This window comes from Suncus etruscus, chromosome 7 (assembly GCF_024139225.1).
Source record: "Suncus etruscus isolate mSunEtr1 chromosome 7, mSunEtr1.pri.cur, whole genome shotgun sequence".
In the NCBI taxonomy this organism is placed as follows: domain Eukaryota; kingdom Metazoa; phylum Chordata; class Mammalia; order Eulipotyphla; family Soricidae; genus Suncus; species Suncus etruscus.
Window position 1 is genome coordinate 97,625,446 of NC_064854.1, and position 22,577 is coordinate 97,648,022.

General features: G+C 55.5%; 2 protein-coding genes across 2 annotated transcripts; one reads left to right on the forward strand and one right to left on the reverse strand.

The window, feature by feature from the left end:
• On the reverse strand, positions 1 to 14,381 carry FLII (FLII actin remodeling protein). The gene is made up of 30 exons (XM_049776809.1): positions 14,296 to 14,381; positions 12,723 to 12,833; positions 12,371 to 12,442; positions 10,634 to 10,714; positions 10,269 to 10,354; positions 10,014 to 10,175; positions 9,699 to 9,802; positions 9,191 to 9,366; positions 8,948 to 9,105; positions 8,120 to 8,204; positions 7,663 to 7,810; positions 7,383 to 7,516; positions 7,062 to 7,274; positions 6,641 to 6,820; positions 4,068 to 4,150; positions 3,888 to 3,962; positions 3,623 to 3,706; positions 3,344 to 3,515; positions 2,809 to 2,913; positions 2,532 to 2,723; positions 2,136 to 2,324; positions 1,923 to 2,062; positions 1,617 to 1,848; positions 1,371 to 1,525; positions 1,226 to 1,286; positions 1,014 to 1,142; positions 834 to 940; positions 637 to 742; positions 488 to 553; positions 1 to 409 (listed from the first exon to the last, which is right to left on the reverse strand). The coding sequence occupies exons 1-30, from the start codon at positions 14,356 to 14,358 to the stop codon at positions 275 to 277; spliced, it is 3,804 nt and encodes a 1,267-aa protein (XP_049632766.1). The 5' UTR covers positions 14,359 to 14,381; the 3' UTR covers positions 1 to 274.
• A 1,489-nt stretch (positions 14,382 to 15,870) lies between these two features.
• MIEF2 (mitochondrial elongation factor 2) lies at positions 15,871 to 20,760 on the forward strand. The gene is made up of 4 exons (XM_049776896.1): positions 15,871 to 15,902; positions 17,701 to 17,851; positions 18,029 to 18,209; positions 18,838 to 20,760. Exons 2-4 carry the CDS (start codon positions 17,708 to 17,710, stop codon positions 19,890 to 19,892), a joined length of 1,380 nt encoding a protein of 459 aa, XP_049632853.1. The 5' UTR covers positions 15,871 to 15,902; positions 17,701 to 17,707; the 3' UTR covers positions 19,893 to 20,760.
• Positions 20,761 to 22,577: the final 1,817 nt, after the last annotated feature.

The window sequence follows — 22,577 nt, forward strand, 5'->3', positions numbered from 1 at the left end:
TTGTTTTAATATTAAAAATCTGATTTTTAATATTGAAAATAAACACATTTAATATCTTAAAGGTCAGCCACAGCTGCTTTGTCCCTGGCAGGGGAAGGAGGGGGTGACAAATGTGCTCACACTGAAGGGAGCCCTGTTCTCCAGAGACTGGTCTGGAGGCGGGTCACCATCAGTCACTTGGCTTTGGGGTGGTGCTGCTTGGGAGTGTGGTCTGGGGGCCCAGCGCAGGGCAGACACTTGGGGAGGTGGGGTGTCCTTCCATTCCCACCCAGCTTTAGGCCGGCGCCTTCCGGAAGGTGCTCCAGGCATGGAAACAGCGGGTGAAGGCATGCTGCTCGTTGCCCTTGCGGACCAGGCGCAGGCGGCGAGGCTTTTCATGTTCTTTGGATCTCATGTGCTGGATGTAGACCTGGTGAGGATGGAGTGAGGTTGGGGCCTTTCTGCCAGCCTCCCTGTACCCACACACCCCACCCCGTTATCCCCTCACCTGGCAGGCTTTCAGACTCAATTTGATCTCCACCTGGCTTGTCTGAGTCCCAACCCACATGTACACCTGTGACAAGAGCAGAGATATGTTCTCATAGGTGTCTTTGGCAGATGGGTGGGCTCCGGAGAGGCCGGGTCAGCAGGGCTCACCTCTTGGCCATTGTCAAGCAACATGATGTCATCATCTGCAAGGTCATCTTGGCAGAAATCAGAGCATTTTTCTGTCACTGCGAAGTAGCCCTTCTCATTGGAGCACCTGGAGTTTAGGAGGCAGGGAGAGGCCAGGCCTAAGTGGCAGTGCCAGAAAGGGGAAAGGGTAGAGAAGGGGGGACAGGTCCCCACCTCACCGGAAAAGCCGCGTATGCTTCATATACTCGGCATCGTCGTCATAGGGCTTCTTTGCACCGATGCCCACCCAGAAGAAGTTCTCAGGCTCTTCCCCTTCATTGATGACCTGCAGGGAGATGCTGTGCAACCTTGCCCCCCACTGCTCACCCACCTGCTTTGGCCTGGTTTGCCCTGCTCACCTGCTTGCTGTAGGAGGTGTCAAACATGGTGTTCAGGATATCCTCTGCCAACTTGGCCTCATCAGGGTCTGAGGCCCGGCCAACCCACGCATATACAATGCCCTGATTGTCTTCACTCTCAAAGGGAACCTGGGCAGGTGCAGGAGATGCACTCAGATCCAGCCTCTGTCCTGCTGTCCCCACCCAAGGCCCTGGTCCATCCAAGCCCCCACCTTGAGAATGAAGCAGAATTCGGAGTTGAGGAAGCTGGAGTCAGTGTTGATCTGAATACACCTGGGGAAGAAAAGATGTCAGTAAAGGCTCTGGGGAACTTGTGGACCCAACCCTGGCCCACCCATCCTCTTCTCCAATAGGCACCGGGTGCAGAGGGCACTGCCATTGGTGCGAATCTGATAGAGACTTGGCTGCAGGGTGCTCTGGGCTGCCTTCCGCTTGCCCCGGTGGATGATGAACTTTCTCTTGAAATGGGACAGGAACTTGGGGTTCTCCTGCTGTTGTGTCATGCGTACCACCTAGAGGTATGAAAGTGTCACAGTGGCTCCTCATTTCCACTTTGCCCCTCAGGGCCACACCTCCCCATCCAAGCAGGGGTGGCAGACACACCTCTAGTTTGCCTGGGAAGAGGCTTTCGAACTTCTTTTGCAGGCTGAAGGTAAAGGTGAGCCAGCCCATGTTGGAGGCCTCACGGCCCTGCCAGAAGTACACGATACACTGGAAATCCTCCTCGGGCTGCTTCTCCTCTGCCTCAGTGGCCGTCTCTTCCTTGCCTTCAGCCTTGGCTTTCTCCTCTTCTTCCTTCTCCTCCTCCTCCTCATACTCCACGGGGACCCAGTACCTGCAGGATCAGGGGTCATTGAGCAGGAGCTGAGTGCCCCAACTCTGCGGAGTGGGATGGGGCTGGGGTGGCACCTGCAGAGGAAGACGTAACAGTCCTGCGTGTAGAAATGACCGAACTCCTCCTCAGGCAGCCGTGCGAACTTCTTGCCCTCAAGCACAAAACCCTCCATGCCATCCAGATCCTCGTTCCACTCCTCCATTAGCTGCTCGGCCTGTCAGGGTGCATGGCCAGCATGTTAGCAGGTGTCCCTGCTCTGCCATTGCCTCTCCCAGTCCCACACGCACCTCAGCCAGCGGCATGGGGGGCTGCCGGGGCAGAAAGAGCGCCGTGAGGTCAGCCTTCATCTGATCCTTCTTCTCTGCGTCACGCTTCACCTTCCCAGCAAGTCCTGGGCCCTGCAGTACAGCCTCCGCGTTGCGTGTGTAGTCCACATTCAACACGTCATCCCAATTTTTGAATTTGGCCTTGAACACCTGACAAAGAGCCACAAAAAGTGCTGGAGTGGGGGCTGGGGCTTGGGGATAGTTAAAGGTCAGTGGCCGGTATAACTTGGAGGTCCTTGAAGGCTCAAAAGGTGAAGTATGGAGAAAAGAGGTGGGTGGTAGCTCCAGAACCCTCTGGAAGCCCCAAGTAGGCAAAGCCACAGGCCTGGAGGCCTCGGACTGAGCCAGACCACGTACCTGAGCCTCTGTGCCCTCAAGGCTTCGGCTGACTGTGGCATGGCGTGGCCGGTGCAGCATCCCGCATAGCTCCTGCCCCAGCTTGAGGGCGGCAGCACGCACCAGACGTGGGGACTTGCGACCAAGCCAGATGAACACATCGGACCAACAGTCCAGGATATATACGCAGCGTGTGTCCAGTAGACTCTGCAGCTGTGGGAACAGGGATTAGAGGTCAAGGCAGGGACTAGGCCACCGAAGAAGGATCCCAGACACCAGTGTCTTCCCTGGGCCTCACCAGCCGCATCCCTGGCATCAGGTCCACCTTGGGCCGCAGCTTATGCTCCACCGAGAGCTTGTAGTTGACCTGTGGGAGCTCCAGGTAGCCCAGGCCAAGGCCCACCTGCAGAAGGAAGAGTGGTGGGCAAGGTCTGGGGAACAAAGGCCCCCAGATCTGGAGTCTGGCCTGTGACCCTCGGCCTGGAACTGGCTGTCTTTCCATCTCAATCAATGGAAAGACTCTGAGACCAGCCTGCTCTTCTTGCCTGTGTGCTCTACATCCTTACTATAATTTTCATTTATCTACTTGTCCTTTTCCTGCTCCCATGTTACCGGTGGCTTCTGGCTTACCTACAGAAAGGCCAGGTTCTCAGGTCTGGTCCCCAGGATTTTCTTAGTCCTACCTCGATATAGCCCTCACCACTGGAGCCAAGTGTGGTCTGCAGACCTTTGCTCAGGCTGTTCCTCTCCAGCAGGTGGCACCCTCCCACCAATGACATCCACAGGAGTTTATAGCCTCCACCGCTTAGGCCTCCACCAACACCAAGGTTCACCTTATACAGCTTGGGCTGGGGCAGCCAGAAGTCATCAGGCACGTGCTTCTTGATCTCGGCAGGCTCACCGCCCAGGGCATCCCAGAACTCTGGTGGCTCCTGGCCCTGCACCAGCAGTGTGATCTCAGCCTTCCCTTTCCGCTCATTCTTGTTAATTTTCTCTGCAAAGAGTCTGAGGGGGTGGTACAAAACCCTGACTGAGGCCCAGACCCTCAAGGTGCTAATGCTCCCTGGCATTAAACACCCCCATAATGCTTGAGGGAGGCAGCAATCTCATACCTGGCCTTGGTGGTGCTGCTCAGTGTGGCCTGGTTTCCTCGCCATACAAAGATGTCTAGCCCTTGGTCCAGCAGGAACACAAACCTGCAAAGGAAGGGTGCTGCTGTCAAGGGCAGGATGACTGCCCCAGGCCCCTGACTCTTTCCCTATGGGCTGAAAGCCTTCCTTTCCAAGTTCTGTGACAGCCCAGGCTGCTGTTATTCTAGAAGGTAGGGGTAGGGCGGATGCTGAGTCTCCGGCACCCCCACCTCATCATGGGACTCACCTGGGGTCCAAAGAGGCCCCCTTTAGAGGCACAGGCTCCAACTTGATGTTCTTCTTCCCATATACACGGTACATCCTGGGTCCAGAGAAAGAGGGGTTTGGCAAAGGACACACCCCCACCACCACCCAGGCCTTTTTAGCTACTGTCACTGGGCCCAGTGTCACCCACTTGCACCCTTACCTGGTGACGTAATGTGTGTCCTCTACAGTGTAGAAGCCGCTGGCAGTTCCACCCTCAATATAGGAAATATCGTTGTCAAACACCTAGGAAAGGGTATGGGTCTTTGTCATGAGCTGCTCCTGCCCTACCAATACCACCCATCAGGAAGGGACCTCAAGTACAGATAATCGTGTCAGGAATCCATGTTTAAAAAAATGTGCTATGGGGCCCGGAGAGATAGGGTGTTTGCCTTGCAAGCAGCCGATCCAGAACCTAAGGTGGTTGGTTCGAATCCCGGTGTCCCATATGGTCCCCCGTGCCTGCCAGGAGCTATTTCTGAGCAGACAGCCAGGAGTAGTAACCCCTGAGCACCGCCAGGTTCGACCCAAAACACACACACACACACACACAAAATAAAAAATGTGCTATGGGGTCGGAGCAATAGCACAGTGGGTAGGGCATTTGATGTGCATGCAGCTGACACAACTTGGATCCCTAGCATCCCATATGGTCCCCAGAGCCTGCAAGGAGTGATTTCTGAGTGTAGAGCCAGGAGTAACTCCTGAGTGCATCTGAGTATGCCCCCCCAAATATGTGCTATGAATCCATGTTAAAAAGATGTGAGGGGGGGCAGGCACGGTGGTGCTAGAGGTAAGGTGTCTGCCTTGCCAGCGCTAGCCTAGGACGGACCGCGGTTCGACCCCCCGGCATCCTATATGGTCTCCCAAGCCAGGAGCGACTTCTGAGCGGGTAGCCAGGAGTAACCCCTAAGTGTTACTGGGCGTGGCCCAAAAACCAAAAAAAAAATGTGAGGGGTCTAGGATATAGTACAGGGGTGCCTCACATCTACCCAACACAAGTCCAATTCCTAGCTCTAAAGATTTCCCTGTAGTCCCTATATCCTTAGGTCTAAACACTGATCTGCCAACTTGATTGACAGAGTTTCGTTGTTTTTTTTTGTTTTGTTTTGTTTTTGGGCCACACCCAGCGGTGCTCAGGGGTTTACTCCTGGCTGTCTGCTCAGAAATAGCTCCTGGCAGGCACAGGGGACCATATGGGACACTGGGATTTGAACCAACCGCCTTAGGTCCTGGATCGGCTGCTTGCAAGGCAAACGCCGCTGTGCTATCTCTCCGGGCCCAAGACTGACAGAGTTTAACTGGAAATAATCCCAGACCTCAAATCATGATGAGGATGTGGCTCATGATAGAAGTGTAGACCCTACAATGTATGAAACTTGGGTTCAACTCACACACATCCCCATATTCATGACCCCTTCAGCACATTGTAGGAACACATGAGATCTACGTAGAGATAGCTTTTTGGTTTGGGAGTTAAGCCTAGCAGTGATCAGAGGCAACTCTCTAGAAGTACTTGTGAGACCAAGTAGTGGCAGGGATCAAACTCGTGTCTCAATCTGATCTGATCCTGTTTGAATACAAACACGAGTTCTCTGCAAGAATGTGAATCTGAGGTACAGGTGCAAGGACAACAGTACATGTGGATAGTGGGCTGAGGGAAGAGGGCGGATTTAGGAGAATCTGAGAAAACCTATATGGGTGGCCACACAAAAACCAGCTGGCGGGCACCTGCCTCAGTTCTAACACTGCCCAGAATCTGGGGATGTGAGTGTCACACCAGGTGCTCAGGGACTATTTATGCCTGGCTCCCGCTCAGGAATGGCCCCTGGTGGTACTCAGGACCATATGCTGTGCCCGGGATTCAAACAGAAATTATCCAGGCACATGCAAGGCAAGCACCTGACCTTCTGTATGGTATCTCTGGCCCTGCCCTATACTTGCTTTATGTAGTTTGTTGCACTGCCAGGTTTCAAATAGAAGAAATTTTTCTGGGGCCGGGCGGTGGCGCTAAAGGTAAGGTGCCTGCCTTGCCTGCGCTAGCCTTGGACGGACAGCGGTTCGATCCCCCAGTGTCCCATATGGTCCCCCAAGCCAGGAGCAACTTCTGAGCACATAGCCAGGAGTAACCCCTGAGCGTTACTGGGTGTGACCCAAAAACCAAAAAAAAAAAAAAGAAATTTTTCTGCATTTGTTTTGTGGCCACAGTTAATTGTGCTCAGGGCTTATTCTTTATTTTCTGTGCTCAGGGTTCACTCTTGGTGAGACTTGGTGGACTAAAATAGGATTGAACCCCAAAGAAAAGGGCTATCCTATCTCCTCTCTGGTTTTGTTTTGTTCTTTTATCACCAGTAATTTTTGTTTGTTTGTTTGTTTGTTTTTTGGGCCACACCCGACGTTGCTCAGGGGTTACTCCTGGCTGTCTGCTCAGAAATAGCTCCTGGCAGGCACGGGGGGGGGGGGGGGGGCACGGGACACCATATGGGACACCGGGATTCGAACCAACCACCTTTGGTCCTGGATCGGCTGCTTGCGAGGCAAACGCCGCTGTGCTATCTCTCCGGGCCCTATCACCAGTAATTTTGAAGGCTAAATTTTGGGTCCTGCCCTTGGGCCTGTCCAGCTGGCAGCCATAAAAAGGACAGTCCTCTTATCTTAATCCTGAGCTCTACCCTCTCTGTCCCTATTGTAGGCTGTGGGTCCTCCCTCATGTTGACCCATCCCCCAAACTGGCACCTGCAGGAACTCCGCGCTCTCATCCCCCATCTCCTCTCGCACAGTGCGGCACTCAGCACCCAGGTAGTTCCGCAGGTTGACGGCATGGATGGCCGAGCAGGCCTTCTTGTCGAGCGTGGCCTCCCCTCCAATCCAGTAGTAGATCTCCCAGTTCAGAGAACCACTGTCATCCAGAAAGGTCTGCAGGACAGACAAGGCCCTGTGGGTCCCTGAGGCATGTCCTCACAGCCCAGTTTACCCTGTGGACACTGATGGGCAAGGCTGCTGGGCCTCAGGGTGGGGTACTACCACCTGTGGGCAGGCCATTCCAACCAGTGTGGTCTCAGTGATCCAAGCCAGGAAGGAAGGGGTGCATGGGGGATGTCTGTGCCATTTCAGAGGCCACTGGGGTGATTGACCCTGAGGCAGGCCTCGACCTCACCTTGAGCACGATGTAGCAGTCAGCTTCGTAGAACTTGCTGTGGAAGGCTTCCTCCACAAGCACAGGCACGAAGTTCTCGATCTGCCAGATGGTCAGACCGGGTAGCTGACCCACATCCTCCGTGAAAAACTCCGAGTAGTCGAGGCGTGGCTTCTCCAGGCCTTGGTCCCAGCGACGTGCCTTGCCCCCTGAGGCCCGGGCATCGGCACTCTCCTACAATCACATCCATGAGTGGGCCTAGAAACTGTCACCCAAGGGCTGCTTGCCACCCTCCCACCCACCTCACAGCCTCTTTACCCTTCTTTCTACCCATTTCCTTACCTCCTGCTTTTTGTTCTTCTCCTGGGCCACATCTGACATGCCCTTCAGCACCTGTTTGGCCTGGTCATCCTGGGATGAGTCCTTGCGTCTGCGCAAGCGCATTTTCCGAGCCAGGGGGTCCTTGGGCCCACTGCCTGCTTAGCGAGAGGCAAACTGTTAGGCCTGTGCCTGCCACCAGCCAGGGAGCAGCATGCTCCGGGTTGTGACCCACCAATTCCGAGATGAGTAAATTGAAGCCAAAGAAGAGCCCCCACTCACAGGCCAGACCACCCCTGCTTACCAGCTGCTGCGGCAGCTACAGTGGCAGGGGAGGCCCCTGCCAAGCGCAGCTGATTCTGAAGGGAGAAATCGATGTGGTACCACTCGGCAGCATGGTCAGCAGGCTTGGGTGGCATCACCAGGTTTGGGTTCTCCCTCACGTCCAGGATCTGTGCATGGGGTGAGGTGAGCAGAACTGTTGCTGAGCCTGAGCCCCCACTTCCATCCCCCCCAAACCCAGAGAAAAGTGGGGCTGGATAGGGACAGGATCTATCTTCATGAAAGACACCCCACCTAGCAGCTGGTCTTGGGGCTTTAGCAGCAATGTGGAAAATGGCCCCATCTCTCCACAGGGGCCATAGCAACCCAAACCTCCAGGCAGACTCTGTAGGGTCCCGCTTACTCCAGATACACTCTTTGCTTGTCCTTTCCTAGCGATGCCCTCCATCCCCACCACAGGATTGCTGGCCTGTATCTACCTGGATCTCAGTCAGGAAGTGGATGGCTTCAGGGAGGGTCACTAGCCGGTTCTTGTTCAGGACAAGTTTTCTCAGCTTTGTGCACCTGAGGACAGAGAAGGGACCTTAGGGAGGTGACATGGGTGGCAGAGAAGCTCCCATTCCAAGGCACAGGGAGGCAGGCACGGCCAGAGGGAGAAGTTACTGGGCCTTCTTCATGAGAAAGGAAGTCTCCTCAGTTTGTATCTAGAAGGTCTGTGACTTATAGGGAGCAACATTTTTCACAGCAGCCTCCTATGGAATAAGGGCCTTAGATTTGCTTGGCAGTGCAAGCTCTTGGCCTGCACATTTCTCAGAGTGTAGTTTCACAGACATAATGCCCGCCTCAAGAGGCCAGAGCAGTGCAGGGTCTTGGACTCAGCTGACACAAGCACCTTCCCCTCAGCAACCTTCACAAATGGTACTCTTGGGAACCCAAATAGGAACCCACTGGCCTAGACCCATATGGCCCTAATCCAAAGTGCCATTTCGGGGCCAGAGCAATAGCACAGTGGTAGGGTGTTTGCCTTGCAAGTGTCCGATCTGGGACAGCCTCAGGTTCAATTCCTGGCATCCCATATGGTCCCCAAAACCTGTCAGGAGCTATTTCTGAGCACAGAGCCAGAACTAACCCCTGAGTGCCACCAAGTGTGGCTCAAAAACCAAACAAACCAAAAAAACAAAAAACAAAAAAAACCCAAAGTGCCATTTCCACTCATCCATTTCCAGTGGCACCTAAAGACCACAGAAAATATCCTGGGTAAAGAGGTTGTCCTGTCTGGAAGCCCTTGAGAACACTCCACCCTATACCTGCACAGGCTCTCAGGGATAAGCTCCAGGTTGTTGTTGGCGGCCATGAACTCCTCTAGGCTGGTCAGCTTGCCAATGCCTGAGGGCAGTCCATCGAAATCCAGCTTATTTGAGTTGAGGTACAACTTTTTCAGCTTGGTCAGCTTGCAAATGGCTGACTAGAGAGGAAAGGGATGAGAGTGAGAGTGGGAAGGGGCCCCCAGCCCCCAGCCAGGCTCTAACCCTATCCAGGCCCAGACGCACAGGTAAAGAGGTGAGCTGGTTGCGGGAGAGGTTCAAGGTTTCCACGTGCACCCACTGGTCGATGCACAGCGACAGCTCTGTTATCTGGTTGCTGCTGAGGTTGAGGCGGCGCAGGCTGGGGAGAGTGTATAGGCACTCTGGCACCCTTGTCAGGTCATTGCAGGACAGGTCCACATCTGGGGACAGAGTGGGCACATCAGCCAGGCCCACGTGGCTGGCTCCAGAGTTGTGAGCTTCTTGGGAACCCCAGGTCTGCCTCCCCCAGCCTATAAACATCCTGAGGCAAGTGAGTTCATGCCTCTGAGCTCCCTTCCTCAGATGGAATATCATTTCTTCTCACAATAAACAGTGGACCCTGGGCGACATCACCAAGTTATCCTATACACTAATAAGACCCTGACACTAATATGACCATCTCCTTCCTGCACAGGGGTGGCAAGAAAGCAGGGTTCAGTCCCTACCACTGAAATGAGGAGCCTGCACAGGGATATTACCAGGGGACACGTACCAGCCAGGTTGCTTAGGCCTTCCAGGCTAGTGGGGATGTTGCTTTGCGTGCGCTGGGTGTTCCTCAGGTGCAAGGTCTGCAAGGCCAGAAGAGCCGGTAGCTGCCTACAGGGAGCAGCATTATCAGACCAGGGCAGACTGGGGAATATGGCCCATGAGGGCAGGTCTGAGGCAGCTCTGAGTGTGGGGAGGGGCAGGTATGTGTGGGGGGCGTAGGAGGGGGACAGCATGCTCAAAGCAGGCAGGGCAGGGGCAGGGCCACTGGGGAGTAGAGGGAACAGAAGACACCCAGGGTGCAGAATCCATGGATACTCACCGGAGCTGAGCATGCAGCAGGGGGTTCCCATTGAGCACCAGCGTCTGCAGGTGGACCAGACGGCGCATCTGAGGGGGCAGGCTCTCCAGGCGGTTGTCGCTGAGGTCCAGGTACAGCAGGTCAGTGAGGTTGATGAACAGCTGGTTGGGGATGGTGTCGATGCTGCGGGCAAGCAATGCAACCTGGTCAGAGCTGTGAGCCCCTCCCAGCCCCTGCCCTGGCTTGCACCCCTCCAGCCCCCGGCCCCACAGGCACCTGTTGTGGCTGAGGTTCAACACCAACATATTCTTGGCATTCTCCAGCTCCCGTGGACACTCGGTCAGCTGGTTGTAGCTCAGATCCTAGAAACGAGGGTCAAGACCCAAAAGATGAGGTGTTAGGACCTCAGGGACCAGGGAGGTACTGAGAGGGCAGCACATGAGGGGTTTCAGACTGGGATTTTGAGAGGAAGCAAAAGAGGTCAGGATCTGACGATATTCCTGAGCCTAGAAAGGCTGGTCCATTCCAAGCCTGTTTTTCTGTCTGTAAAATGAGCTAACAACAGTTCCAAGGACCAGTGTCATAGCAAGGGACTAATTATGGGGTTGGCAGAGGGGCCAGGAGGATGACTAATCACTGACCAGCACTGAGAGATCATCCAGCTTGAAGATGTCATCCGGGACCCCAGAATTCTTCAGGCTGTTGGCTCGAGCGACAATGGCCTAGGGATAAACCATGAAAATCATGATGGCTAGTTTCTATCTCCAGGAAGAGGCATGAGTTAGGGAAGGATGGGGGCCATACCCGGCAGTGTTTAGGGATTCCTCCTGGCTCTATGCTCAGGAATCACTCCTGTTGGGCACAGTGGACCATACAGGATGCTGAGGACTGAACGTGGGTCAGCTGCATGCAAGGAAAATGCCCTTCTGCTGAACTATTGTTCCAGCTCATAAAATTAGTTTTTGATGGAGACCAGAGAGGTACTACAGCTTTACAAAAGGCCAACTGAGGTTCAGTCCCCAGCATACCATATAGTCTCAAGAGTACCATTAGGATTAATTCCTGAAGGCAGAGCCAGGAAGAAACCTTGAGCATTGCTAGGTAAGGCCCAAAAAACAATATATAAAATTGGTTTTTGGGTTATGCCTGGTTTAGTACTTGGGGGTCATTCCCAGCAGTGTTTAGGGGACCATGTAATGCCAGAGGTTCTGCATACAAAGCCTGTTGTCCAGCCCTTTCAGGCATCTCTCCAGCCCCTCAAGGATCTTCTTTAATCAAATAACTCCTATTCCTGCCAACTCCACAGGGCAAGATGGGGTTTTAATCTGAGTCAGGGTTTCTAGCACAAAGGGAATGGCTTGCACCAAAGAGCAATCAGAGTCTGGACGAAGACAACTCTGCTCTCTACAAACACACAGACGGTCAGAGAGAGGGACAGAGACAAGGGTAGAAAGGGGCAGTGATGACAAGGCTGCCCCCTCTCTCCTCCAGCCCAGCTGCTACAGCCCTGCTATTCCACACCTATGAGTCCTCTATGAGGGGAGAGACATGTCCAATGTCACACAGCCAGGAAATGGCACAGACCAAATGTGTGCTCACTTAGGCAGTGAGTCCAAAACCTGTGCCCTAAACATCAGAGTCCCACACAGGACCCAATCACATGAACAGGGGCCTGTATGCTTGGACATAAGAGGTTAATAGAGAGCAGAAGAACAAGAAAACCAATCTGATCACCTCCTTCCCCACACACAGTAAACTCTGTCCCAGCCCAGCTTGACCACTACTTGGCCATGGAACTTTGGGCAAGTGGCCTGCCTTTGACCATTAGGCATATTTCCAGTTATACTTTCCAGTAACCTGGTAGAAGTTAGGATTCCATAAAGAAACCACATGAAAGTGGGGCTGGAGTGTTAGTATAGCAGGTAGGGTCCTTGCTTTATAAGCAACCAACTCAAGTTCAGTCCCTGGCTTCCTCAGTCCCCTCAGACCATCCCATATGGTCAGTCTCCCAACCATGCCAACAGCGATACCTGAGAGCAGGGCCAGGAGTAACCCCGGAGCACTGCTGCTTGCCCTTCCCCCCAAAAAACCCCAAACAAACAAAAGAAACTACATGGATAAGATGGACCAGATAGGCCAGGTTCTGCTCAGGTCATTTAACAGTTACTATAATCCCATGGTGCTAGGGCTGCTGCCATAACGGCACCCTTTGAAAGGAAGTATTTTTCCTCCAGGAGACCACCACACAGAGGGCATGACTATGTCCTCATCCCTCTAGGCACAGCCCGAGCTGGGCATGGTGCTAGGTTCTGGCCCTGCCCTCCCACTCCTAGCTGAACACAACCCTCCACCCTCTAAAACTGTAGCATGGCACTTACCCGTAGAGATGGCAGGCTGGACAGCTCCCCGTGAAGCGTGGTCAGGTGGTTGTGGCTCACAGATAAGTGCTCCTATGCCCAGACAGAAGAGAAGGGTGGGTGCAGTGGGCCGCAGTTCTGTACTCTCTAGGGGAGCCAACGGCCACACAGGCCCAGGTTGGCTCAATGGTCCTTTTCCCTCTCAGACCTGCATTCCTTCTTCCTGCATACTTCTCAGGAGAGACCACTCTCAACCTGTTAGCTCTGCTTAGAGCTGTCACTGGCCTTCTCTGGTGCCTGTCTCTATGCAAGCTCTGCCCACCAGGCCCAGCCCTACCTATAGGGACCCTTCCTGTCCATCCAAATCCTTTACCAGCTTCTGGAGGGCGCCCAGCTCCTCCGGCAGGTAGCAGAGGCCAGTGCGGTTCAGCTTCAGCCATCGCAGACTGGTCATAGACTTGACATTGTCAGGAAAGTAGCCGCCCTAAGGGAATGACATGGTTAGGCAGATGGACAATAACTCTTTCTCACGAGCTCCTTTGCCGAGACCATATGGGATGCCAGGATTCAAACCACCGTCCATTCTGGGTCAGCTGCATGCAATGCAAACACCTTACCGCTGTGCTATCTCTCTGGCCCCAAGTTCAGAGGGCCTTTTTATTTTATTTTGGTTTTGGTTTTTGGGTCACATCCGGCAGCGCTCAGGGGTTACTCCTGGCTCTACGCTCAGAAATCGCTCCTGGAAGGCTCGAGGGGGCCATATTATGGGATGCCGGGATTCAAACCACGGTCCTACTGCATGCAAAGCAAACACCTTGCCTCCATGCTATCTCTCCGACCCCTCAGAGGGCCTTTTGCCTGGCATCGAGGTCCTGCCTGTGTGTGTGTGTTGTGAGAGGATCCTCTGACCACCTCCCCATGCCTCAGACTGACAGCGGCATATAAACCATTTGTGGCAATGTCCAGTCCCCACGCAGGGCTGCAGCCCCCTGCCCTTCTCTGCCCTGCCCTGCCAGCCGCAGTCCCGATCGATCATTCATTCCTTCAATCAGCTCGTTCCTTCAGTCGTTCAGTGGCCCTTCACACTCTCCAGCCACTCTCAGTACCACTCCCAGTCCTTGTCATCACACGCTTTCTCCAATGGACAGTCTGCCTGGCCCGGAGAAGGAGGGCTTCTGGTGAGAATGAAGTGTTTGGGGAGAAAGGGGGTGCGGCTATGCACAAGAGCGCACCTGCAAGAACAGCCTGCCCTGTCCACCACTACCCTCGGCCAAAGGTCCAGCTCCCAAGTCCGTCCTGCAGGCAGACAGGGCTGTCCCCTGTCCATTGCAACTCTCGCCCAGGCACCTGCTGTTTTGCTTCCTGGTCTTGTACCTGCAGAGCTCCAAATTCCCTAGACTCACTTCCCCCAGCCTCGGGCTGCAAGGCCGGGCCGGGCTCGCTCTTGCATCTGGCCCGGCCACCCGCATCTGTGCAGTCCAGCACAGAAGGACGCCGAAGCCACGGGGCGAGCAGAGCCGGCCCGGCCCCAACGCACTTTGTCTGCGGAAGCCGCTAGAGCCCGTAAGAAAGGCAGAAGCCGGGCGCGGAGAGGGGAAGTGAGTGGCGGCATCTCCGCCCCAGGTGGCCGCGGCGGGCCCGGGCCAGACCCAGCGGCGGTGAGTCAGGACCCGCGGGGCCGTGTGACCTCGCGGGCGGGCGGGCGGGCGGGCGGGGAAGGGAGCCGCGGCGGGTCGGCCCGCGGCGGGCCACGGCTCGGGTCCAGCCAGAACCCGGAGCCCAGGGCCCCGGCCCGGAGTCCCGGGGCGCGCCCCACCCGACCCCACCCCACCCCGCCCCAGGCCCGGAGGCGGGCGGGACCGGAAGCGGGCCCGCCGCGGCCCGGCCCGGGCGGAAGAGCCGGTGGGCGGCAGGCCCCCAGGCCGCGCGTCGGCCGCTCGGCTCACCTTGAAGTCGTTCCCGCTGAGGTCCACGCCGCGCACGAAGGGCAGCACCCCGGTGGCCTCCATGGCGCCGCCGCTCTCGCTGCCGGGAGGACCGGGCCGGGCCGGGCCGGGGCGGGGCCTGGGAGGCCACGCCCCTTTAACTCTCTCCCGCCCGGACCCGCCGCGCGCAACCTCGGGGCGTGCCAGCCTCCAGCCCGGTGGAGCTAAGTCCGCCCTGGCGGTCCTTTCCGAAACCGCCTGTTTGGCAACTGGCTCGGGCTCTGGCGATCTGGAAGCCCCCTCTCTCTGCTCACGGAGGCGCCTTCACGTCTCTAGAACGAGTCTCAGGGGTCCAGGGTGGCCGGGAGGACGCCAGACACATTCTGGGTCCAGGCCCCGATAGGGGACTTAAGGGGTTCGGCTGAGCCCGGCCCGGTGTGTGATAGGAATGGGGCCCGGGCTCCTAGCAAGAGCCACGCCTTCCTCTGGCCGACTCTGACATGTTTAAGTTCTATTCTTGTTTGTTTTTGGTTTTGGGGGCACACCCGGCAGCGCTCAATGAGGGGTTCCTCCTGGCTCTACTCTCAGAAATTGCTCCTGGCAACTCGGGGGACCATATGGGATGCCGGGATGCGAACCACCGACCTTCTGCACGCAAGGCAAACGCCCTACCGCTGTGCTATGTCTCCGGCCCTCTGAAATGTTTCTTACGGTCGGTCGTTGCCAGAAATAAATGAGGACACGCAGGGTAGCGGGCGGCGGACTGCAGGCAGTGAAGAGACAGCACGTCATTGCTATTTAATTTTTTTTGTTTTTTGTTTTTTGTTTTTGGGCCACACCCAGCGGTGCTCAGGGGTTACTCCTGGCTGTCTGCTCAGAAATAGCTCCTGGCAGGCACAGGGGACCATGTGGGACGCCGGGATTCGAACCAACCACCTTTGGTCCTGGATCGGCTGCTTGCAAGGCAAACGCGGCTGTGCTAACTCTCCGGGCCCCATTGCTATTTAATTTAACGTTGGCACTGCAGACGCCTACGAGACGCAGCGGTGACTAAAACGGAAGGGGTCGATGCACAAACCCCTTTGCAGGGACAAGCAGGCACGTGGTGTCCGCATGCCACCAGCAAGAGAGAACCGAGTGAATGACGGCCGCACAAGGTCAAGCGGGGCAGAAGGCCGGGGCAAGATCCTGTCACTGGGCCCCTGGAACTGTCACAGCAGCGTGGACCAAAAGCTCAGGCCTAAACAGTGCGAGGACCTGGCGCGGACGTCCCGCCCCGCCAACCCTCCGGAATGATCGTGGGCGCAGGAACCTTCTTCCCACTGAGGGTCAATCGCAAGCACAAGCGCGTCCCAGTGACAACGTGCGCAGCGGAACGGAACTCTGCGCCTTTAAATCCCCTCGGAGGGCGTGGCTTGGAGGGGCGTGGCCTCTCGCCATTGGCGGAGCCGGGCTGTGTTTGGCAGCGTGAGCCGGCCTCGGGCGCTCCGATTGGGCCGGGGCCCCGCTGCTCCGCGTTCCACGGCGCCGACGCCGCGGCGTTCGGTTCCCGGGGCCTCTGCGTTCCGTGCCTGCGAGTCCGGGGTTTCGGGGCTCCTCCGGTCGTTGTCGCCGGAGACGCGACGCGGGTAAGGCCGAGCACGGTGGGACCTCGGGGCTCTCCTCGTTGAGCGGGGCTGGTGGCGCCGAGGGCTCTGGGCCCTGCAGCCCCTGCAGCCCCCGATCCGTTATTTGTAGCCTTCTGGGCCCCCTGCTCGCCGGACAGGGTCGGGGCCCGCGAGATGCCGGCCTGGGGCTCGGCTGAGTTCCAATTTGCACGGGAGAGGGAATGGAAGATGCGCGTGCTAGAGCTGAAGAGAACGCAGCCACTAGCTCCAAGGTGTCCTTCTACCCCATAGGCCTTACTGTCACCTTTTTTTTTGTTTGTTTGTTTTTGAGTCACACCCGGCGGTGCTCAGGGGTTACTCCTGGCTGTCTGCTCAGAAATAGCTCCTGGCAGGCACGGGGGACCATATGGGACACCGGGATTCGAACCAACCACCTTTGGTCCTGGATCGGCTGCTTGCCAGGCAAACGCCGCTGTGCTATCTCTTCGGGCCCTTTACTGTCACCTTTTAAGGAGATGAGAGCCAGGTAGGGTCGCAGTGGGTCACCCAGTGGCTGTGACCGAACCTCCATGTCATTTTTAGACTGGGTGGAGGAGGTTGGCGAAGAGAGGTCGGACTGTGTCCCAGTGCCTCCTCGGGTTTCAACTGCCGCAGGCCTCCTGTCTGTCTGTCTCCTGGCAGCTGAGCAGTGCCTGAACTGGCTCTGAGCTCAGGATGCCACTGGCTGCTACTGGACACGCCTCTTCAGTCAACCCCAAGAAGGGTCAGGGGGAGAGATTTCTGCCTAGTGTGTCCTCTGCCTCAGCCCCACACTTTTGGGTGTCTCACGTGGAACCCTTCCTCAGTACCACCTGTGTCATTGCACAATTGAGCGAGTGTTTGGGGTTGGCAGGTCTTCAGCCTACCTTGTGTGTTTCTTGGGCTGCTGGTAGAAGAACACAGCTCCCCCTCAACAGCCTCTGACCCTAGCATAAGAGATACAGAGCGATCCTTCTCTTGGGGTGAGTCACTCTGCTCACTTCTCTGCAGCAAGTAATTCAGCTTTGACTGGCAGCTGCTGCTAGCATACCACCTGAATCCCTCCCCCCCCCCTCCAAGCCAGGCCCATCTCACTTGTTTTATTTTTGTTTGTTTGGTTTGGTTTTTGTTCCACTCCCAGAGTTGCTCTGGGCTTAATCCTGGCTCTGAGCTCAGGGCTCACTCCTGGTGGCTACGGGGACCATATGGGATGCTAGGATTGAACGTGAGCCAGCTGTGTGCAAGACTAGTGCCCTCCGCACTGTATATCTGGCCCCTCACTCTCTTATCTGACTTAGTTCTGAGCTGGCCACCTGAGTTCCAGGTTGTGGTCTCATTAGGGACCAGTTAGGAAGCAGGATGAGTAGTCCTCTTGGATCTGACCCTTAGCCCAAGGGGAGTGATCAGACTAGCGGTGGGGGAGATGAGTGTCAGAGTTGTGAGTATCTGCCACTAGGGAAGGGTATAGTCTCTCTTTCTCTCTCCTCTCACTCTTTTTCTCCTCTCTCCCTCTCTTGCTCTCTTTCTTGGGGTCAGTGTCAGGAGGGTGGCATTGGGGTATGGTCGTCTTTTCTCTGACCCTCCACAGATCCCAGGGACTTTCTATGTGGACTCCCTTTTACAAGGGATAGGTGAGTTTGCAGTCTTGGGGGAAGGGACTCAGGAAGTTTCTCAACTCCCCAAGAAGGGCCCTTTCTCCTGAGTAGTCCTCAGGACCCTCTCCCGGCCCCACAGAATGGCAGCTTGAGTGCAAGCCTGGCCACCTGCCCTGAAAGGTCCCTGCACTTTGACTTTCTTCCAGGCAGATCATGGCTGAGTTCTTCCACAAAAGAAAGCAGCGTGATGACGAAGTGCTGGGGAGTGCTGTGGACTTCCTCCTCGCCAATGCACGTCTGGTGCTCGGTGTGGGTGGTGCTGCCATACTGGGCATTGCCACCTTGGCTGTGAAGCGGGTAAGGCTAGACTGTGCTGTTATATTTGGGGCTCCCAGGGCTGGGGCCTACAGTGGGGAGAGGGGACAGCCCAAGTCTCTGTCATCTGTCATCTGCTGCTCTACCCCAGCAGCCTCATCGTCTTTGTCCTGGATGCCCAGGCTTATGTGGCACTCTGATCTGTTCCTGTGCCTGCAGCTCATCGATAGGGCCACCAGCCCAAGAGATGAGGAGGATGTCAAGGGGGACACGACATGCCTGGAGGAAAGCTGGAAAGAGCTGAGTCTACTCAAGGCCACACCACGCCTACAGCTCCGGTCCCCTCCTTCTGCCCTCAGCCAGTCCAGGCCGTGCCCAGCAACTCAGCCCTCAACCCCGAGTGAGTGGCACCTCTTACCTCTTACCTGGAAAGTAACCAGGTAGTAGGGGGTACATTCAGGAGATGTAGTCCAGGCTCTGCCTGGCCCCTCCTGAACATCTTTATGTTGGGGGTAAAGCATACCTTACCCCCTGTTTCCTTCTGCTGTTGAGGCTATAAATACTCAGACATGTGGACTTGGTGGGAAGAGTGGAAAGGAGGATGGAACTAGGGGCCAGAGAGATATTACAGCAGGTAGGGTGCTTGCCTTGCACACAGCTGGAATCCCTTGAGTACCATCAGGAATGATTCCTGAGCACAGAGGCAGGATTAAGCCCGGAAAACAGCTGGGTATGGCCCCCCAATAAAAAAGAGGGTGAGACTGGAGCACGGCGTAGAGCATTAGGATGGGGTTGGGGTTTCCTAAGGGAAACTGTCTCTCTGCTCTGAATGGTGCTGTTTTGCCCCCAGAGGGTGGGAATCTCGAACCGTTTGTACTCCGGTACTTACTGCTTGAGGAGCTGGACTCAGGGCTTTCTTGGGAGCTGCTCCACTGTGAGGAGATGAGGCAGCACAAAGCTAGTGAATAGGCAGGGTTCTCTTGGCTCCTCGTGGCCTTCTGACACAGTTTCTGCCCCCTTCTCTGCAGAGAAGTCCAGAAATGCAGATCCTCAAACCACCCCTCATTTTAGCTCTCCAGCACCTCTGTGCCTGACACTGCAGGAGAAGCTGCTGGTGTTCGAGAGGGGCCACGCCAGCATCCCCGTGGCCCATGGTAATCTGGCCAAACAGCTGGCTGGTGACATAGCCCTGGAACTGCAAGCCTTCTTTCAGAGCAAATTCCCAGAACTGCCTTTTGGGGCTCTTGTGCCCAGCGGGCCACTCTATGATGGGCTACAGGCAGGAGCTGCCGATGATGTGCGTATCCTGGTACCACTGGTGCTAGAGCCAGGACTGTGGAGCCTGGTGCCTGGCCTGGACACTGTGGCCAGGGATGCTCGCTGCTGGGCAGTACGCAGGACCCAGCTGGAGTTCCAGCCCCGGGGGAGCAGCCCCTGGGACCGTTTCCTAGTGGGTGGCTACCTCTCCTCCCGTGTCCTGCTGGAGCTGCTCCGCAAGGCTCTAGTTGCCTCTGTCAACTGGCCTGTCATTGGCAGCCTTCTTGGGTGTCTGATCCTGCCCAGTGTGGCCTCGGAGGAACTGCTGCTTGAAGTGCAGCACGAGTACTTGGAGCTCACTGTGGCGGTGCTCCTGGCCATCACCAGTACTGACACAGAAGACCGTCTGCTTCTGGCCTGGCCACTGGAGGGGCTGGCCGGGAACCTCTGGCTCCAGGACTTGTACCCAGCAGAGGCCGCCAGGCTGCGGGCCCTGGATGACCTTGATGGTGGCAGTCGGCGGAGGCTGCTGCTGCTCTTGTGTGCCATCTGCCGCCGCCACCCAGCCCTGGGGCGACTGGGCCGTGGCCACCTGATCCAGGTGGTTCTGCGCCTGGGAGAAGAGAAGGTGAACTGGGCCGAAGAGGCCTTAGGGGAGCGCTTCCAACAGGCCCTGGAACTGCTCATCACCAGCCTGGAGCAGGCTAGCCTGCCCTGCCACTTCAACCCCAGCGTCAACCTCCTGGGCAGCCTGCGCGAGGAGGAGATAGACAACATTGGCTATGCGCTCTATTGGGGCCTGCAGGCCCCTGAGGAACTACTATAGATGAGGCAAGCACCAGCAGTGATCATGCTGGTGATCTGTGCACATACAGTGGGGATCTGGGGAGCATCTGTTCTGCTTTAGCCAGAATAAAAGGGGGATGTGTTTTAGAAGCCAGGGTATTAGCATGTGCTTGAAACCCAGTTGCTATAGCCCTGAGCTGGAGAGGCTGGGTTGCCATCACGTGGTCATACTTGGGCCACCTTCTGGATAGCTCTAAGGGCTAGCCACTCACACATGCTCCTCAGTGTCTGCTGACCTATGAGCTGCTGACAGGACACAGCTTGGGGTAGGGCCAGCTCAGGTCTCCGTTAAGGTGAGTTAGTGCCTTCTTTGGGTGCCAGTTCTAGGTTTTCTGAGACTGGTGCTGCGTGACAAACACCATATGTGTCCCATCCCCTGGGACTGGTCACCTGGCACCCATGGCATGCAGCTTTTCGGCCCACTCAGAGGCTGTTGTTTCTGGTGTCTCATGTATCTGTTAGCTCCTTCCTGGGGCCTAGATGGACACTGAGCCTGATCTGCTGCCCACCTTCTACCTCAGCGGGAAGCCCTTCTCCCTCCTGTGAAGCGAGTTTGCTCTCATCAGCAGAGTTCCTTGGGTGAGTTCATTGCCCAGAGCAGAGGGTGACAGACTTGCTGCTGGCTGTAGCAGGAAAGCAGAGACTGCGCCCAGAAACCAGGTGTGAGGCATCATATCACGGTGCCAGCGCTAGCTGCTCAGCCACTGCCTGTGTCCTCACTGAAATCTGACAGGATTGGGGTGATCAGGCTCCCTTTCCAGCAAGCTTTATCATCTTCAGTGTCCCTCCTGCTGAAGCAAAGCTACGCCCCAAAGAATGTGAGCAAGAATAAAGGAAAACTTCAAGCATGTGAAAAGTGCCTGCCTCTGAGAGGCAACCATTTGGAATGCTCGGGAATGCTGGGGCTCAGTTGTAGGACAAAAATAGGTGGAGGTGGCTTGTGATAAGTGACCTGTGGGCTGTCTTTTGTAGTTACAGACAGCTAGCTTGGGTTTGATTTTCCCCCTAAGCCTAAATTCTGACTGTGTTTTCTGAGGAACTGGGCCATCCCTAAACCCTGTAACCAGTTTTGTGAGTTTTCAGAGAAATGTGATTGCTCCTCCCCTGCTTCTCTGGGTGGTTCTGCAAGATGAGGCGGCTCCTAATCCTTCATACAGATGGGGACTTATGACAGAGGCTCAGGTCTGGTACAAATGATATTGAGGCCACCCTGCTCTGCCCGTCTTGTCCTGCTCTGCTCTCTAAGGGGGAACAGAGCCTGTGATCAATGAGGAGAGACGGACCTCTTGAGGGCCATTCCTATCCTTTGGTTCTAGATTTGTGGCTGGGCCTTGGAGGAGAGCTTAAAAGCAAGTCCAATGGCAGCCTAGGTAGGGGGAGAGCTCTGCTTTGGCTTCCTCATCTACAAAATGGATTGGGACAGCATAGCTCCAGGACTTGTAGGAATAACTGCTGGACACTGTCCCCAGGGCTGGTCAGAACAGACCCCTACCCGTGCCACTGAATGAGCTGTGAGCCCGAGTGCTCTTCTAAACCCACTGTCAAAGGGCTGGCCTCAGGATGTGACATTACAGGTCCTTTGTTCTGACATTACCTTCTGGTGGTCCATACTTCAGGTAACTACCCTCACACCATGACTGCAGGACAACCTGCTGCATATGGAAAGGGGCCATAGAGATAGTAGGTAGCAGGTAGGCTGTACATCTTACACATAGCTATCCCAAGCCACAAATGGTTCCACAGCACCACCGGGAGTGATCCTTGAGAGCAGAGCCAGGAATGTGTGCATGGCTACCCACTTATTCTTCATGTCAGAATTGTTTCAACTTCTGCTTCACTGAAGCTTCAGAATATGCTTGTACAGAGGCTGTGCCCAAACTATGGAAAGGTCCTACTGATTCTTCTCCCTTTGATCTCAGTCTTTTCAGGTATGCTTTAGCCTAGCCTCTCAAATTCTTTATATTTGACTCCAGGTCCATGGCCTTGCTTTAACTTTACCAAGTGACCCAGAGCTAGTTGTGAGACTTGTGTGTAGATTCCTCACTGCTAGGAAAACAAAATAGTAGCCAGGCTTGCTGCCTTTCTGCAGTCCCCTTGAGGGGTCAAGCCTGCTGCTCACCTTGGGCTGGGAAGCAGCCTGAGGGACTGAGGGACTATGGTTGCACCTATTCCATCTTCATTATTTTGCACTCTGCCTAGCCCAACTTCATGTGATAGCTGGACTGATGGCTAAAAACATAATATTGGGTTAGTGCCAATAGGAAAATAAGTATTGAGGCTGGAGCAATAGCACAGCAGGTAGAGTGTTTGCCTTGCATGCAACAAACCTGATTTCGATCCCTGGCATCCCATGTGGTCCCCCAAGCCTGCCAAGAGCAATTTCTGAGTGTAGAGCCAGAGTAACCCAAGTGCCGCCAGGTGTGGCCCCCACTTCCCCAAAAGAAGAAAGAAAAGTAAGTATTGCAAAATGGCGAACAGATTTTTAACTGACCACTCATAGATCCTTATCCTTAGGTCTTATAACAAATTTGTGCCCTGGTACATAGTCCTCAAGCACAAATGAAGCCCTAAACACCCCTGAGCATATGGGGTAACCCTCATGGTCCCCAGCTCTGCATCCTCTGAGACTAGTATTCAACTGAAGAGTCCTATTGGCCAAGATTCC

What these genes read in the sequence shown, in the direction of transcription:
- FLII (XM_049776809.1), bottom strand. Translation starts at nt 14,358, where the DNA reads ATGGAGGCCACCGGGGTGCTGCCCTTCGTGCGCGGCGTGGACCTCAGC. An exon ending in TTGAACCTCAGCCACAACAG is followed by an intron (nt 10,176 to 10,268) that starts GTGCCTGTGGGG and finishes GCTTGCCCGCAG; the next exon opens with CATCGACACCATCCCCAACC. An exon ending in ACTTCCTGACTGAGATCCAG is followed by an intron (nt 7,811 to 8,119) that starts GTAGATACAGGC and finishes CCCCATGCACAG; the next exon opens with ATCCTGGACGTGAGGGAGAA.
- MIEF2 (XM_049776896.1), top strand. Translation starts at nt 17,708, where the DNA reads ATGGCTGAGTTCTTCCACAAAAGAAAGCAGCGTGATGACGAAGTGCTG. An exon ending in CCACCTTGGCTGTGAAGCGG is followed by an intron (nt 17,852 to 18,028) that starts GTAAGGCTAGAC and finishes CTGTGCCTGCAG; the next exon opens with CTCATCGATAGGGCCACCAG. An exon ending in AACTCAGCCCTCAACCCCGA is followed by an intron (nt 18,210 to 18,837) that starts GTGAGTGGCACC and finishes CCTTCTCTGCAG; the next exon opens with AGAAGTCCAGAAATGCAGAT.